The sequence below is a fragment of the Ammospiza nelsoni genome, chromosome 7 (genome assembly GCF_027579445.1).
Source record: "Ammospiza nelsoni isolate bAmmNel1 chromosome 7, bAmmNel1.pri, whole genome shotgun sequence".
Taxonomy (NCBI): Eukaryota; Metazoa; Chordata; class Aves; order Passeriformes; family Passerellidae; genus Ammospiza; species Ammospiza nelsoni.
Genome location: NC_080639.1, coordinates 31,542,311 through 31,558,371, shown reverse-complemented (window position 1 = coordinate 31,558,371; position 16,061 = coordinate 31,542,311). Strand labels below are relative to the sequence as shown.

Below are 16,061 nucleotides of genomic sequence, written 5' to 3'. Positions count from 1 at the left end.
TAGGTATGTGGCTGCAATTCCACTTTTTCTATAGGTATGTGGCGGCTTTAGGCTCCTCTGCTTTGTATGAACTTCCCCGAGTTTTTCACTGTCAGGTTTGTTATATCCAGAGCAACACCAACGTCCCAAAACTGAATTCAGAACATTCTGTATTATCTTGTTCTGCAGCCAGTGCAATCAAACTCTGTGCTGCCTTCCAAGAGAGGATTCTCCCATGATGTTTCATAGCAATTCCAGTCAATTCAGAGCAAGTGCTATTTCTCTTCAGGTCATATCTCTGCCTCCTTTCTCTGTAAAAATATTTGGCAATGCATTTATTTTGGCAATTTCCAATTTAGATACATTTTTGTATGATTTTCCCTCATGCTTCTCCCATTTTCATGCAATGGGATATTGTGTCCTCTGAGATAATCAGATGGGTGTAGGGACTGAGACTTCAGCTGCTGTGAGTTGGCAATGCCATAAAGTCCTTGGAGTTGCAGTGGTTTACACCAACACTGGTTATTTATTTTCTCACATATTAGTTTTAATATGCCTCTATTAATATGGGTAATATTTGTCATATGGTCACTTTTTTTTGGTAGGAAGACCTTGTGATTCTATAGCACTAAACACAGCAGTAGACCTGACTGCAACTAATCCAAATTTATTGACATAAATTGATATAATGTCATTACCTGGCTGTATTTACAAGTGTCTGGAGAAGGAAAGATCCAGCAATCACTGGCAGTCTCCATCTACTTATGCCATACATTCCTCACCACAGCACACACTCTGTGTTTCCAAAGTTTCTGATTTCAGGCTTTCTGGTGGTCCTGGTTTTTAAGGCACAAATAAATAAGGCACTTTGTTCTGCTTCAGGCATATTGCTGGCCAAAGGCATTTATCTAACATTAAGGAAAGATATTTTATTTGATTTAAAAAAACCTTTTGTCTTTCTTGATCCAGAATTTGGCATTCAAGTACAATAAAATAACCATCTAAACCACAGACAGGGCAGGCACCTCAGCAGAATTACTGAGAATAAAAAGACTGTTTCTGTGTGACAAAAGCCAAAGTTGAACGATTTGAAAATTCATTTATTGCTCATCTAAACCGCAATGGGTTTCTGCTGCTGCAAATGTCTCCCTTTTCTATTCTTAATATCTCTGTTATAGACCCATATCCTTCTCTCTGAGTCTGCATGTTTGGTGACACTGCTGATCACAACATACCAGCACAAAGGAACCACAGTTACCACTAAAGATACCACTACAATGATCAGCTACAAATTTCATCCTACCCAGTCATTATTCTGAGAACTGTAAGGGGATAGGCACTGAATTGCTGCAGACCTTGTAATATGGAAAGCTCTGTCAAAGTCTTTGCAGTGAAATACCAAGCTTGGGTATTTCAATGTCCAAGTCTTTTTAATCACAGTATTCAATATCAGTGTGAGAAAGAGAAGAGTTCATTAGTACAAAAATATGAATATATGATATATAAATGAATGTAATAGTCACATATTCCATCTCACATACATAAATGCTGTTTTTTCTTGTGATGCCTTTACAATCCCTAAAAGAGGCTAAAGCAAATTGATTTCTGCTTCATGTTGTACATTTTCCCCAAAAGGCCCAAACTGGAGGTGAAAATGTGGCGTCTGGAATACGGAGATGTGTAAATTTGTCCTCCATCAATAAAGTCAAGTGCATGGGAGAGTCCTTGTGGAACCAGGCGTTCAGGAGGGCCGGAGCTGGGCTGGCAGCTTCAGCTGGGGACAAGGGTTTCATTCCCACGTGTGAGCCTGAAGGTGGAACAGGCTGTGGCACTGCCCCCAGCTCAGCTGGGAGCGTGGTCATGGGGCAAACAGCCCAACACATCCAGCTTTTCTTTTAAATATTGGGTCATATAATGTTAAGGGTTGGAAGGAACTTTAAGGATCATCCAGTCCCGATACCCCCTGCCATTGGCAGGGACACCTCACACTGACCAAGGCCTTATCCAACCTGGCCTTGAACACTGCCGGGTTTGGGGCACCCACAGCCCTCCGGGGAAACTGTTCCAGGGTCTCACCACCATCACAGTAAATAATTTCTTCCTAATCTCAAATTTCCTGTTTTTCAGTTTGCACCCATTACTCCCGCACACAGCACTCCAAGTGAAGTGCTGTTCTTATAAACACCGTGCACTGCACCGGGCTCGCTGCGGAGCCGCAGCCGCACACGGAGCGCTGTCCGAGGCGGAGCGGGCGGCTCCGGGCCGCGCATCCCGCTCTGCCCCCCCGCGCTGTCCGTGCCCGGCACGGCCGAGGCCCGGCGGGCGCTGCGGAGGCTGCGCGGGGCGGGGACTGCGGAACATGGCGGAGGCCGAGTGAGTCCCGGCGCTGCGGAGGGGCCGGGCTGGGCTGGGCCGGGGCTGCGGAGCCGCGGGCCGGGGGGACGGGCCGAGCCGGGCGGGGAGCGGCGCCCCTCGGCCCCGTGCTGCCCGCGGGCCGGGGGAGGCGGAGGGAGGGAGAGGCCGGCGGGGCCGTTCCGCGGCACCCGGGACAACCCGTGCCTGGCGGGGCTGCCCGGGCCCGCGGCCCCTCCGCCGGCCGTGCCGTGCTGGGCCGGGCCGTGCCGGGCCGGGCTGGGCTGGAGGTGCCGGCGTTGCCCAGGCGGGCTGCGCTCCCTCGGCCCGGGGCAGAACCGCCGCCCGATGGCTGAGAGGCGATGGTTTTGTTTGCTTTTGGCGTTGCCTCGCTGCAGACGGATGGGTTCTTGCCATCTCCTGCGTGCTGTTGCCCAAATAAACCCTCTCGTTGTCGGCCTCAGCGCGCCGTGCCCGGTGTGTCTGTGCGGTGCCAGAAGTTGTGAATCGCTCTCGGTGCGCAGGGAGAGCACAGGGGAGCAGGAGGGATCTTCTCCTTAGGAGACAGTTAAGTGACTAAGTGTTTTAAAAATGTCGAGGGTGATAATTTACTTGTTAACTTTTTGCGCAATGCCAGACACCGTGTGGCTGCCTTGCGAGCCGTGCACGGTGCGCCGTGTGTTGAAAAGCTCGGGCTGCGGTCCGCGTGTGCCAGCGAGCAGGGAAGTGCGGCTGAGGCTCCGGCAGTGCCAAGCCCGCGGCTTTCGGTGCCGTGCTACAGCTGGGAATGTGCATTCCCCAGGAAATGAAGGCTCAGAAGTCGTGTTGGTTCAATATGTTGTGATCTGTTCCTGTGTGAGAGGAAACCTGCAGTAAAACATAAGGCTTGAAAGAGACAGAGTCTCTGCTGTCTGCAGGAACAGTGGCCTCCTAGTCAGGAGGAATTGGAGTCTTTAGAGATAGTAATTTAATTTCCATGAGAGGTGATGATAGTATATATCTGTGCTGTGCCAGGGCATTGTGAACCTCAGCTGTCTGGGACAATGAAGAATGTTTCCTGAGCACTGATCCCTTTGCTGTGCTCCCCAGTTGCTCTGTGGCGTGCCAGAAGGTCTCAGGGTCAGTAGAAAATCTGGAAACTGATAAAACAACTATATTGTATGTGTAGGTGGTGGTTTCTCACCAGGTGCAAACGACTACATCACGCTAGTTTCAGACTTTGAATTACTTTCATAAACATCTGTCATTATGTTCCTACCCAGGTGCCCTTGCTGTGGTCAGGCTGTTTACCTGCTAATAAAAATCTGTTCTGGTGTCTTGAATAACTTGCACCTGCAGTGGTTGTGAAGAAGCAGTGAGTGATTTCCTTCCTGTTGCATTTAGATAAGCATTCAGAATTAAACATGTATTTGCTGAATGGCATATTAAAAAAGTGAAAATTATACAAATGCAGGCTTTATGATTTGAAAGTGATTTATACCGGAATAAAATTGCACTTTTACTTGATCATCAGCACTTCTAGGAGAAAAACCAGTAAGAGCCAAGTGTTTACATTAGTATGGCCCTGTAGGATAGTTGATGATTCTTAATTAGGCTGAAGATTCCTGTAGATGAAGAATTACAAGAAGCAGAGTCTTGTTAGAGGGAGATACCAAGAGAGAGTGTAAAATGGGGAAATAATCAATGCAGGGAAATTATTTCTAGATTTCATCAAAGACAGGGACTTGGGCTGATCTCTCTCAATATTTGGGGCGTGGGACTATATGATCTCTAAGGTGTCTTCCAATCCAAAACATCCTATGATTTTATTTTAATTGATAAGCTTGGTGCACAAAATAGGATGCAGTAAGATGCTTGCTGATGACCAAAGTTGGAAAGATTTTCAGGGCCAAAGAGGACTGAGAGATCCTGCAGGAAAAGTGGGTTGAAGTTGGCTGTCAGACGTAAATGACACCTACGGGCTGAAATGCAGTGTGCAAGGTCTGGAGCTGGTGCCAGGGAACAAGGACTGCAGGAACAGGAAGGAGGGGAGACCTGAATAAGTAAAGGATCAAAGGACATTTCACTTTATGACTGAAAAAAGAATCTGTTATCCTGTGTGCTGCTCATTAGAGGGAGAACTAAAAGTGTGAGCTTCCTTATATATCAGCTTGGGTCATGCATTTAAAAAAAGGGATATGCAGACTTCAGGAAGTGCCAAAAGCTCTTGGGAGGGTGAAGTGGAGAGTTAAGAGCTTAGTTTATTTCCTTAAGCAAGCCAAAGCTGAGAAGGGACATAGCAGTTTGAAAACCCATGTTAGGCACAGTATTCCTGCAGAGTTTGTACTTGGGAGCTACAGCCTCCAATGCCCTGTGTTAGAAAGCCTCCTGTAAATTCAGAGAATTCCAATGATTACCTGGTGTAATCTCAGGTAATCCCAAAGCCCCAGGGGACACGAGGGAGACTCTCAGTAGAAATTGTAATGTTTTTGTGACTCCATGGTTTCTTTGCTGGAGGCTAGAAGTATGATCCAAGTATGCTAAGCTCCAGTGCCGTGCCATCCAGAGCAGGAAAAAAAAATCTGGAGCACCTCCTTTTTGCTCGAAGGAAGTGTTGCAGTGCCAGTGCCAGCCTTGATACAGACATCAGGGCTGGCAGTCTGACTCAGGATGCAGACAAGAAGCCTGACACCTTGGTGGTTCCCTTTCCCCCCAAGGTGTGTTCATGATTACAAGGAACGTGGAGAATTGGCTGTGTGGAAGAGAGCCCATGTTCTTAGGAAGACACTGTTGCCTCCCCAAACTGCCACTGGGAAGTTTTGTATGAAGAGAACTTTTCTCTTTTTTATCCTCTTTTTTTTTTTTTTTTTTCTCTCTCTGTCAGAACTTTATCATGTGATGGAGTATGCCATGGTGTGCAGTTGGCTGGAGTATCTTAACTAGCCTGTATGTATTTAACTTTCCTTTTGGCTTTCAGTCAGCAGAAGTGAATGAATGCTGAGTCCTCTGCTCTACTGCTGTGTCTGCAGAGAGCTTCCTCGGGGTTGGCTGGAGCTGAGAGGAAAGGGGATGGATGTTCTGGTTTGGCTCCCCATGTGCCATAAATAAGAGTTAACAGAAGCCGCTACCAGCTGGCAGTTTCAGATTTAAAAACAATGTCAGGGCTTTTTTTCTGAAGTTCCAGGTGGCTAAGCTGTCCATCAAAATCGCTGTTGTACATGAGTGTGGCACTGAATCCATGTATAACAAGACTCATGATGGACAGGTTTTGTTTGTTTTTGAGGAAGGGATCGGGGTGGGAACTCTGCCATTCCTGTAGTGCCGGCAGTTACTCATGTCAGAGGCTTCCTAGTGGGAAGGCAGGTGGAGCTCCTTTTCCTTTGCCCTCAGGTGCTTCTGTGCCTGATTACAGTGAGGGTTTGTCGTGATGTAGGGCAGTTTTCACCAGATGTGTGTTACTTTGGGTAAATATTTCTCTCTGTTGAAGTTATTTCTGTGGTTTGCTAAGCTGTTTGCTCTTACTGGAGGTTACAAAACATGTGTGCTGCAGGATTGCTGAAATTCTGACTTCAACCTCAGAGTTGTCACTTTCCAGTTGAGAAATGTTTTTTTAGTGTCTCTTCAAGAAAAGAGATCTCTGAACCTCTGTGGCTGACGTGGAATTGAGGGCTGTGTGTACTTGCTGCTGAATTATATAACCTCTCCAGTTGTTGCTTCAAGGAAGGGAGTAAACCAATTTATTCTTACTGCAAAGCAAGCCTTTCTTCCATCTGATACCTGTGTCATTTCTTCACCTCCTGGAATGTACTTTCACATTCCTACTTGTCCCATCCCATATATTTCCTCCTCTGTCTCCTAGTAGAAAAAACTATTTGTGAAACCTATTCCCTTTGTAAGGCATTTTTGCAGCTGTGGTTGATTCTGCTATCAAAGGACTAATTGCCTCTTCAGAAAATTCTGAAAAAATATAATAGGCAATTTTTTAACCCAATCTCCAAATAAGTTGAGGGAAATACGTGTAAAGTTTCTTATATCTGAATTTTCACTCTTTTTTATTATTTTTCAGGGTTTGGGTGTTTCCTAATTGAAGAGAGTTTAAATATTGATTGCAAGTGAATCCTCAGTCAGCCTCTTGGATGCCTGTGATAACTTAAGAAGTCATGGCAGAAAATGATGCAACACCAACCGTACCAAAAAAGTGTGGCCCATACATTTCATCTGTAACCAGTCGTGGCATGAATTTGGTAATTCGTGGTATAGTGCTGTTTTTTATTGGTGTATTCCTTGCATTAGTATTAAACTTGCTTCAGATCCAGAGAAATGTTACTCTCTTCCCCCCTGACGTGATCACAAGCATCTTCTCCTCAGCTTGGTGGGTTCCACCTTGCTGTGGCACAGCATCAGGTAAGTTCAGTCGTGTGTCTATGCCTGGTGTGCTGAGATAGATAGTTGCAAAAACCTGTGTGAGAGGTGGGGAAGATAAAAAATTCCCTTTCAGCATCACTGTCCTCATTGAGCTGTTGGTATCCTTCTGATCTTTTTGCATACACAAATACACGTGTCCAGGAATTAGTTTTTGTGCTCTCCTGGGTCACCTAAGAACACTGCAGCTGCCAGTGGGAACTCAGGAAGGCTACATCTTGCCATCAAGAAACTTGTGGGTCTTTCTGGGCCTGATGGGTTGGTAGTTTTGATGGAAAGACTGGATATGGCTTTTAAAGTGCACTCTTTGATTTTAGTACTTGATTTTTAAGTCATCTGATTTAAAGATACTATAGCCTTAATTAGCTTTTCCCAGCAGGAGTCACTCTGTTGAGGTGTTCAGGGTTTTCTTTTTTCATTATTAGTCTTCTCCATTTTTTTCCTTATCTTCTCTCCTGGCATGCACACAGGGAACCTCTGTGGTAAATGCTGATAATTCACCCATTTTTGTACCATTTGTACTTGCACTGCCTTCATGGAATTGCTGTAACATTTCTCTGCAGTATGGTTTATTATTATGAGCAGAATAAAGGTATTTTGCATATTTATAATCAGGGGTGATCGAGGCTGCATTCAGAGAAGTCCTTTCATCCATCACCATTATTAGTCATGAGTTTGGCCCAAGGCCTTTGGCAAGAAAATTGCTCAGGGAGGTTTTTTTCCACTCCAGCTTTACTGATGATTTATTTTCCTGAATCCTGGGGATGAGTTTCCTCTGTGGCAGAGGAAAGAGCATTTGCAGTGTTACCCCCAGCAGTGTGCTGGACTGAAGGCACTGCAGTCTGTACTCATGGCTCAGGCTCTGCTGTGCTCACACCACTACAGTCTAATATTAAGGCACCATTATAGATCCTTGGTGTGCTTGGTAAAAATTTTTTTAGCTGCAGTTGCAGTGGAGAACACATTTGTGAAGCAATATTGAAAGAGCATCTCAGTTCCCTGGGGCTGGAATGCCTGTTTGCTTTCTGTATTCAACAGCTACTGTAGGCTCTTGGCTTTCTCTCTTCTGGATGAGCTTGAGAGTAGCATTGAAGAAGAGCAAAATGTTATCCAAACAAAGCCTGCTTGTAACAAGAACAGAAGAAAACACAAAAATTGATGTTACAAACCACACCAGTACTGTGGTGTGTTGGTTTTGCAGTTACTTTAAACATGTTTGATGTGTGGGATTTTTGGAAGTGCCAACCTGTAAGCTATTAGTGCTCTTTCTGAACTACCGTGCAGATGTTGGTGTGGGGGGAGAGCTCCGTCATCCTCTGCCCCTGGTTCAAATTGTCTCTGTGTTGCTACTTCTGCTGCAGTGGCTGAAGATACTGCTGAACTTTATGGAGTTTTTTAAAATAATGAAACTCTTGGAAATTCCTCTTCTTTTACAATGTATGTGTTGTTTATCCTATTTTTGTGCTGTTTATCCTTAAAATATGTGTTGTAGTAGTGACTGTAGTTGTCAAAGTCTAGATAGCCTTTATTCTAGGCTTTATTTTAGGCTGTTAAATGTTGCCAGTGCTTTCACTTGAGGGCCTTTTTTCTCTCCTGTCTCCACAGCTGTGATTGGGTTATTGTACCCCTGCATGGACAGACATCTGGGAGAGCCACATAAGTTCAAGAGAGAATGGTCCAGTGTCATGCGATGTGTGGCAGTCTTTGTGGGAATAAATCATGCCAGTGCTGTATCCTATAACCAATGACATTGCTGGTAACAAATGGGTTTCCTCTTAAAAAAAGCTCACACAGTCAGTTGTGGTGAATTTGAATTGGTGTTAAAGGTGTAACATGCAGCATTTTTGCAAGGAAAAGGCAGATTACATGTTATTGTCAAACTTGTAGCAGGATTGGAGCTAAAGAGTCTCACATCTTTTTGTTCTGAAAAATATTTTCATTAGGAATGTCTCAATACTAGGCTTTGTCTTACTTAGAGTCTTTATTTTCTTTGAATAATTAAGGTTAGTGCAGGAAGATATTAATGCAGTAGGTATTACAGAAAAGTGCTTTAGGTTGTTGGAAGCTGATGTCCTATTAATACCACAGTAGGAGCTTGAGGCCCTGTCTGAGGTCATGAGTGAAGCACATGCACTTTGCAAAGAGTGGGGAAAGCTCAGGACCAGGAATACCCAGGGCTATACAATGCCAGGAAATGTTGCTACCCCCTTCTGCAAAGGATGCCTTCCTTGATGCCAAGAGAGCACTCTGGGTGACAGGATGCATTTCTCATGGACTGGGCACCTTACTGGCAGTGCTGTGGGTCTGAGAGGCTTTCTGCAGTTATGCCTAGTGCCTCCTCTGTCAGCTAAAACCAGGGTCTGCTGGGTTTTGGAAAGAAAGTTGATCATCTCTGCAATGCTCATCTCCACCCATATCAGCTCCAGCACAGTTCACAAAAATGGTGCTAAAAGTTCTCTTCTTGTGCTGCTGGATCTCCTCATTCCCAGGAAGAGAGGGCACATTAAGGGAAAGGTGGGGAGCTGGCTGGATTCTCACTGGGCTTGCTTGGCCACTGCTGTTTTTGTTGCTGTCTGGTTTTTCCCCACCCTCTGCTCTCCAGTGTGGCTGGATGAGCTGGAGCTGCCAAGGTTCTGAGTCCTTCCCTCTGTCCCTCACAAACCTCACTGTCCTTCCAGAGATGCTCTGCTGTGGTTCTCTCTACCTGTACCTGTTGGGTGAGCCCATGGCAGCTTTGCTGCTTTTTAGAAATAAGAGTTGACAGCTCCTTTTTACACGGGTCTGATTATTTACAGCAAATTTTCTGCAGTTCTCTAGCAGCTGTTCCCCATATCCCAGGACATCAGTAATGTACTGTCTGTATTTCCTGCTTGACAGCTCTCCAGACTGCTTTCTCTTCAGCTGTTGCCAGTTCTGCACATTGCCAGATTTGGTGAGGGTTCTATCGTCTTTGATACTTTTCCTGAAGCTATTGATTTTTATCCTGTAATTATTTATTTCAGTTAGTCAAGCTTGTTTCTCATTTCCACTAGATCTCCTTCCAGATTTTTGTGAGGAAATAGGACAGTGGTTTTTATACTGTCATCCCATAAATTTGCTTTCAGGCAAAAGCAACATGACAAGTCCCTTTTTAATTATCTGTTTTGGACAGGAGTAATGAGAATGAGTTAGTGTTTCCAAAACATTTTGAAGGATGTGAAACACACAAAGATATCTGAAGTGACTTCACAATTCTTTCACAAGGTGACAAACTGACTTTCATTGTTGATTTACATGAACACTTCCCAGTAAGATTTTCATTCTGATTTATTGAACAGATTAACATTTTAATGTTGAGCTGAATGTAAAGCATTATGTGATTTAAAAATGTAATTAATAGTGGTAAATACCTTTTTTGGTAAATCCCTGTCAGTTTAAGAATGCTAGATTTAAGATTTCATATTGAGTGCAATAAAGGGCCAGGTGAGGGTGAGATGTAACATGTACATTGTGTGTCTGTACAAAATGCCTGATTGTTTGGTAGGGGAAGAGGCTCTTCAGTCTCTTCAGTCTTGTACAATGAAGAGACCCTAAAATTGGAAGAAGTGTCATAAGTTTTTAGTTTCCTGAAATATTGATAATTACAAGCCTTAATTTCTCACATCTGATAGCTGTGTGAGAGATGATACAGGTAACCCTGTACTTGTCTTAATGGAATTATTTTTTTCTGTTGTGCCAAAATAGAAACAGAATGACAAAAAAATATTGCTTTATCCTTGTCCATGGTGTTTCCAAGCTGATCCTTAACAGGCAGCACAGAAGGTGGATTTTGCCAACAATATCCAGCTGTCTCTCACGTTGGCAGCCCTGTCCATTGGGCTCTGGTGGACCTTTGACAGGTCACGAAGTGGCTTTGGTCTTGGAGTAGGAATTGCTTTCCTGGCCACGTTGGTGTCACAGTTTCTGGTGTACAATGGAGTTTATCAGTAAGTATCTGCTCCCCTGAGGTGAAATGATAATGTTCTGAAGCTGTAACATTAATCAGAATAACTGAAGGGGTACAATTTGACATGATTTTCAAAGCTGTCAGCGCCTAATTTTGAGCACAGCATAAATTGGACTGATTATGAAAGGTCTTATGTGAGTGTAAGTGAGAAATCTAGTTGGAAATGCTAAATGAAGTTAAATTGCTACCTTGCCAACAATGTAACATGCTTTGTTTGGTTGAATAAATGCAGCTATAATCAATAAGAAACCTCCTTTGTTGTTTGCTGCAAGAAATTAAATTTCTGTAATGTGGATCTTTTTGAGTTAAAATATCCTCCTACTTGTGGATTTGCCTTGTGTTTGGAGGAGTCTGTATTGCAACACTGAGCTCAAAAATGTGTGTTCTTTTCCAGATACACATCCCCAGACTTCCTCTACGTCCGTTCCTGGTTGCCATGTATATTTTTTGCTGGTGGAATAACAATGGGCAATATTGGCAGGCAGCTGGCAATGGTGAGTCTGGAGGAGGGGGATTGGTTGCTTTCCAGTAAAAGTTTAAATGTACATACCATTTCTTCCTCCATGTATGCCAGCCAGCTGTTTGGCTCGGGGGTGTGCAGTGAGGTAGAAACCAGCAATCATTTCTTGTTGATGTACTTAGTGAGCTGATCAGTCTGTAAATCAGAATACAGCCATGCTTTGCTTTGTACACTCTGTTACATTTGTGTCTGGGGAGAAATCAGGCCATCCCCAAAGTCTGACCTGCTCAGGGGACAGAAATGGCAGTCACCAGTATGTGCACAGAACTTAAGGAGATCAAACTTATCTGAGTGGAGTTTAACAAGAGCTATTTTATCACCCATTTTGTAGAAAAATGTCTTAAGTCTTTTTCACTAGTTATGTAAATTAATATTATTTTGTCAATTTCTGTTTTTCAGTATGAATGCAAAGTTATCGCAGAGAAGTCTCACGAGGACTGAGAAGAAATAAAATGCACCTTTTAAACAGGAAAATGTCTGACAAATGACTGTTGGAGGAGCATAAGGAACACTTGACTATGAAATTGCCAAAATGCAATTTTTTTCCCTTGAGTGGTATACTTTACTGCAATCTGTGATTGCTGCTTCTATAGAAACCTTGATGTCTGATTTTGATTACTGTGAAGTTACAATAGTATGCAATACATTTGACAATATTGGTTCAATTATAGGATTCTTTTTTCCAAATCTAAACAGTTTACCATAAATTCCTGTCTGTCTGTAATGTTGCAGTGCCAAACTGAACCTTTGCACTATGTTTCTGTAGCTGAAACTTCTTGATTAACTTTATCTTGAAAGTTTTGAGGAATTTGCTCTTAACAGCTAGTAAAAGACAGAGAGGGTTCACATTTAGCAATGAAGATCTCTTTCCATGATAGCTCATACTATCTCTATGAAATTTATGGATTACAGGTGGACTTTGATGCAATAAGTAACTCATTTATGCCTATTAACACAGTATATAATTCTTGTGACCCACATTACTGTTGAGGATGCTCACTGCAGGTTTCATGGGTTATTACCATAGCATTTCATTTGTCTGTGGTGTGTGCCCAGCATCACAGAAATGGAAACTGAGTCTGGAAACTATTCACTATTTTTCCCCTGGTACACCCAGCATCCATGTTTGTTTTTGAATTTATGTGAACCATGGACAGATTCTGAAACTGCTTGTGTGCAAAACAGGATACAGTTCAGGTCATTCTTGTACAATCCTTTAAGCTGATTTGTGTTGATAGGAAAACAGCTTAGGGAGTTTTTATTGCAAAATTCAATTCTGAAATAAATCAGCCACTACCATAAAGTGTCATAAGCCCCTCCATTACCAATGTCACTTTTGGTGGTCCTTGCCCACCCCCTGCTCCGTTGGCAGGGATCAGCAGTGCTGTATTTTAGGTACTGATGAAGCCCTCGTTGCTGTGTCCAGGCAACCATAAATGCATTTGTTCTTGCAGCAGTTGTGTGAGGCAGAGAAATGCTGTTAGCCTGTTTGACAGGTGCCTGTGCACAGCCAGCCTGTGCACAGTGAGCTGAAATGGGCTGTGTGCTGAGCACTTCCCTTCTTAAGAAGGATTTCAGTGTGTGACCCATATCTGGGGGCATACATGGAATTCTCTCTTGGCTTTGCAGCTGGCTTTTAAGACCATGAGCTGGAAGAAGTGCAAGAAGGCAGAAAGCAGATTTCAAGAGGACACCACTAACCTGTGCCTGCAGTGAGTTTGGCATGGGATGTCGCCGCTTTGTTTTCCCATTCCGTCTTTGTTGATGATATTTAAATGTATTTGTTTTCCTTTTTTGTCTTTAAGTACTATTTTATAAGTCTTCCATGAAAGGTTTATAAGACATGTTACAGTCACCTGGGGAGGCTGAAGTTGGTCCAAAGAACAAGTAGATGTTTAGACAAGTTTTTATTAATAAATGTGTGAATGTGTTGTACACGAAGCTGTAACTAGGCAACTTTTCAGTCTTACCTGCTTACCTCCAAGTCTGAAAAGTGTGGAATGAGCACTTCCAAAAGCATTGTAACAAAAGAAAAATTTCTTGAATGGGAAATTGTAAAAATAATAAATACGCAAGTGATGTATGAAGAGCTTGGTTCTGCAGCTCCAGAAAGTGTCATCACCTGCAGCTCACTGTTTCAGGAAAGCACCTGCAGAGGCACTTTGCTTTAAGCAGAGGCAGAACATGTCTGGGTAGATCCCTGAACTGAGGTTTTCTCTTAATCAAACCAAAAGGTAATAAGAAGCATTTTATTGACAAAACTAAGAAGCTGGGCAGGAATGAAGGGTGAGTTTCTTTAGGCAGGCTCTGGCAATTTGCTGAAGAAGCTGTTGGGTCTCTCTCTTACAGTATTTCACCTCATCCACCTTCTTTACTTCAACAAATGGCTTCAGCTTGGTGGACAGTGTGAGAAGTCCCTATTGAGTAACCAGGGCATGAGTGGTTCAGATGTTTCTTATGCTAACTGTAGGGAATAACACAGTACCTCAGTAGCCTGTGTGCTTACTTGGTAAACAGTGTAGTTTCATCATGACCAACAAGTGTGTACAACTGAAGATGAGTTGGTTTTGTTATTCCCTTGGTGGTAGAACTGCTGTTACCTGCCAGCCTGATACTTACACAGAAGCAGCCTGTGTGTGTTGAAATGTGCAGTATGTGAGAAGTGGTTGTTGAGCATCTGTGGCACCCACTTTGCGCTCGGATTCAGCTAAACCTGGTTAGACTGTGCTGTCCGCTGACTTTTAAATTTCATTTTGGAAATTTTGAGCATGTTGTGCAAAGGCAGCAATCATCCAAAATAAATTTGGGTGGAGTCCTTTATTATATGTGTCTTACTGTTTTTATTCTTACTTGACTAACATCAGTACAGGATCACATTGTGGGTGTCCTGTTGTTTCAAACTGCTGTGATTTGATGGCTGATGAGTTCAAACCCTGAGAAAGGTTCATGGTGACAATGGTGACACAGCCTTAACTTCAGTGGTGTGGACATGCTGCTACTGTATAGCATGTAGTTATAACATTAGACTGTCTGAAAAATATTGTTAAATAAAGAATTAATAAGGTATAATTTAGATACAACTTTAAAAGCACTCTAACCTCTTCACTAATTAACTCCTGTAAGGTCTATGCTGTTTAAACTGGCAAATTGCTGTTAAAAGCAAAATTAAACACAATTGCAACCTTGATTGATAGGTTTCCTCTTTCTTTAAGAAGTTGTATTGATATTTAAAATACACTGAGTTGCCTTCTATCAGCAATCTCATAATAATTCTGACCATTTAGCTGGCATATCGGCTGCATATCTGTATAAAAATAGTGAAAAAGAAGCAGGGAAGATCAAATCAGCCGTGATTCTATCTTAATTACCATGCTGAGCAGCCTTGGAAAATCTACTCTTTTGAATCTGCAGTGGGAATAAGATAACTTCACTCACAATACAGAAAATAGAGATTTAGTATAAATGTATTAGATATAGATAGCTAATATGGATATGAAAAAACCCCAAAACACAAATTGCAGGGAAATTCATAATGTATTTGTATTTATTAATGTTCTGGTCTGGATATGAACTGAATGTTACTCTGGTATTCACAGACTCCATTCATCGTGCCCATCACTGTGTCAAAAATTCTGTTAAAAAGAGGTTTGGAAATGTAATGGAAAAGCATCCAGGCAGGGGTGAGAAAAGGGTGGAAAAGGGTGAGAAGAGAGGTGCACGAGGGTTTGGGATGCAATCCCACAGCAGGGCAGCACCACAGCTGAAAGCTGGAAGGCATGTAGGGGGTGAGTGGAAAAATCCTTTGCGTTGGCAACCTGTGGCCCAAAATTCCTAACTCTGCTGTCAAAATGTAGTATCCTGGGCATGCCATGTGTCTGATCAGGCAGATTACAGCCAGGGGTGGAAATAAACATAATTTTGGATAGTAAGCACTAAGATTAGCCAGAAGCATATGAGTAAACGTGTTTTGCTGGAAACTTTGCCTCTCTCTTCCATCTGTAGCCTCGAAGAGTGGAAATTCCAGGTCCTTCTAGCCTAGGGTGTTGAATGGAAAGTTACTTGGTTTTTGAGGGAATATTCCAACTGCTGACCTGTCAGACACTTGAAAAATGTATCCTGTGCCTCTCATTACGACAGGCCTGCTGTAAGCAGCTAGGAGGAGAGTAAACAAAGAAACTTTTCCTCCATAGTTTCTGCACTTCCCTGCTGCCATCTGGCTGGGAGCTGCTGTGGGGACCTGTGGGCATACACCAGTCCTCCCTTTTTTTCTTTCCTGGTATGTAAGCAAGGAACCTAATTGCACCAGCTGCATCACCCTGGACATTTTGCATATGCTTTTTACATTTTGGAGCACTGTTACTGATAATTCCTGATGGCAGTGGGCGAACAGGACCTGTGGAAGTGCTGTTGGGTATCAGATCAGTGTTGCTGAAAGTAGGTGCACAGCTGGGCAGAGGAACGCATGCCTCGCCCTGGGAATAGCCATCTAATGCTGTTAGTTCTGATGCCAGTACTAAATGCAAAGCATGAGTAATTTTGCAGCTTAATGTTCAGCACTAAACAGTAAATGAAAGGTCAGTCCAACATGTTAACTGTCATGGAGTAGTAAACACTCCTTTAATTGCTTCAGGCAGCCAGCTTGGAATTTTGGTGTGTCTGTTGTCATGTTTTGAGCAGCATGGTCCAGAGCCTTGTCCTGATTACCTCCTCCCCAGTCAAATGACAAAGCCTCAAATTAAAGGATAAACTTTATGCCTGGACTTTTCAGGCAGCATACTGGGAGTTTGTGCTTTGAATGTTTAAAAGCCGTGCTGGGGAAGAAGT

At 43.2% G+C, this 16,061-nt stretch overlaps 1 protein-coding gene across 2 annotated transcripts; it reads left to right on the top strand.

Annotated features, from left to right (window-relative positions):
- The first annotated feature begins 2,141 nt into the window (after positions 1-2,141).
- INSIG2 (insulin induced gene 2) lies at positions 2,142-14,325 on the top strand. 2 transcript variants are annotated; one of them, XM_059475858.1, is made up of 6 exons: positions 2,142-2,352; positions 6,377-6,714; positions 8,338-8,462; positions 10,531-10,697; positions 11,112-11,211; positions 11,637-14,325. In XM_059475858.1, the coding sequence occupies exons 2-6, from the start codon at positions 6,471-6,473 to the stop codon at positions 11,676-11,678; spliced, it is 678 nt and encodes a 225-aa protein (XP_059331841.1). In that variant the 5' UTR covers positions 2,142-2,352; positions 6,377-6,470; the 3' UTR covers positions 11,679-14,325. The 2 variants fall into 2 exon arrangements, with proteins under 2 accessions (XP_059331841.1, XP_059331842.1); XM_059475859.1 differs by lacking the exon at positions 2,142-2,352 and adding an exon at positions 2,698-2,898.
- Positions 14,326-16,061: the final 1,736 nt, after the last annotated feature.

Coding starts and splice junctions, on each gene's coding strand:
- INSIG2 (XM_059475858.1), top strand. CDS start 6,471: ATGGCAGAAAATGATGCAACACCAACCGTACCAAAAAAGTGTGGCCCA. Junction 10,698..11,111: donor GTGTACAATGGAGTTTATCA/GTAAGTATCTGC, acceptor GTTCTTTTCCAG/ATACACATCCCCAGACTTCC. Junction 11,212..11,636: donor TTGGCAGGCAGCTGGCAATG/GTGAGTCTGGAG, acceptor TCTGTTTTTCAG/TATGAATGCAAAGTTATCGC.